The sequence below is a fragment of the Aptenodytes forsteri genome, unplaced genomic scaffold (genome assembly GCF_000699145.1).
Source record: "Aptenodytes forsteri isolate BGI_AS27 unplaced genomic scaffold, ASM69914v1 Scaffold887, whole genome shotgun sequence".
Classification (NCBI taxonomy): Eukaryota; Metazoa; Chordata; class Aves; order Sphenisciformes; family Spheniscidae; genus Aptenodytes; species Aptenodytes forsteri.
The window spans coordinates 62,056-63,094 of record NW_008795901.1 but is presented as its reverse complement, the minus strand read 5'-3'; the positions used below and the strand labels follow the sequence as shown (position 1 = coordinate 63,094).

Here is a 1,039-nt window from a genome sequence, read left to right as displayed (position 1 = left end):
CAGATCAACGCTCCCGCCCAACTTGGTGTCGTCTCCAAACTTACTGAGGGTGCACTCGATCCCCTCATCCAGATCATCGATATTGAACAAGACCGGCCCCAGTACTGAGCCCTGGGGAACACCGCTCGTGACCGGCCGCCAACTGGATGTAACTCCATTCACCACAACTCTCCGGGCCCGGCCGTCCAGCCAGTGTTTAACCCAGCGAAGCGTACGCCCCTCCAAGCCGTGAGCAGCCCGTTTCTCCGGGAGAACGCTGTGGGAAACGGTGTCATGAACGAATCAGTTGGATCCAAGAAGGTCGACAACATCCGCGGCCCTTCCCTCCTCCACTAAGCGGGTCACCTTGTCACAGAAGGAGATTTGCTTCTCCAAAGGCCGCAGCGAGCTCAGGAAGGAGCGCTCCGGGCCATCGGATCGCTGCCACGCCCGGCTGGAGCTTCTCCAGCACAGAGACACAGAGATCTCCACCCTGCGCCATTTTACGCAGCGGGGCTCTCACCCACCCACAGGACACGAAAGCCAGGGAGCAGAATCGAAAAACCCAGGGATTTAGCCCAGATTTAGCTCCGGCTTCGGGACAGCTGGCAGGGAGAGGGACGTTCGAAGGACTACGGCGACAGCTGGGAGGGAACTGTGCGAGGAGGTTTCTCCGGCCAAGCACACGCGGGGCTGTTCCCTGCGTGCCGGGGATCATTCCTCCGCGTTAGAAACAGGGAGCCGGGCGGGTTGCGGGCAGGCGGGAGCCGGCAACGCGAAACGATCGCTGGGCTCATCAAGCTCCGGGTATTTTTTATTAACAGCGAGAGGCGGAGGGAGGAAGGTAGACCGTCTGGCTGGATTTATAACTCTAAAAACAAACAAAAAAACCCCAACCCCAATTCCATGAAATTTAAGATATCAGCGTCAAGGAGCCCAAAGATGGGGGCCAAGGCCGAGCCCCGGCGGTCACCGCGGCGCCGGTACTCACATCAGGACGATGACCAAGAAGTTGGCGAAGGGCGGGATGGCAATAACTCCGATGGGAATGGCCTTGATC

At 59.0% G+C, this 1,039-nt stretch overlaps 1 protein-coding gene across 1 annotated transcript in view; it reads right to left on the bottom strand.

The window, feature by feature from the left end:
- Positions 1-1,033, bottom strand: part of LOC103903107 (LETM1 domain-containing protein 1-like) — a gene marked incomplete at its 3' end in the record, with an annotated part of 5,138 nt that extends 4,105 nt beyond the window's left edge. The window contains exon 1 of the mRNA XM_009284249.1: positions 971-1,033. Coding sequence (XP_009282524.1) covers positions 971-972 — 2 coding nt within the window. The remainder of the gene's footprint in view (positions 1-970) is intronic.
- Positions 1,034-1,039: the final 6 nt, after the last annotated feature.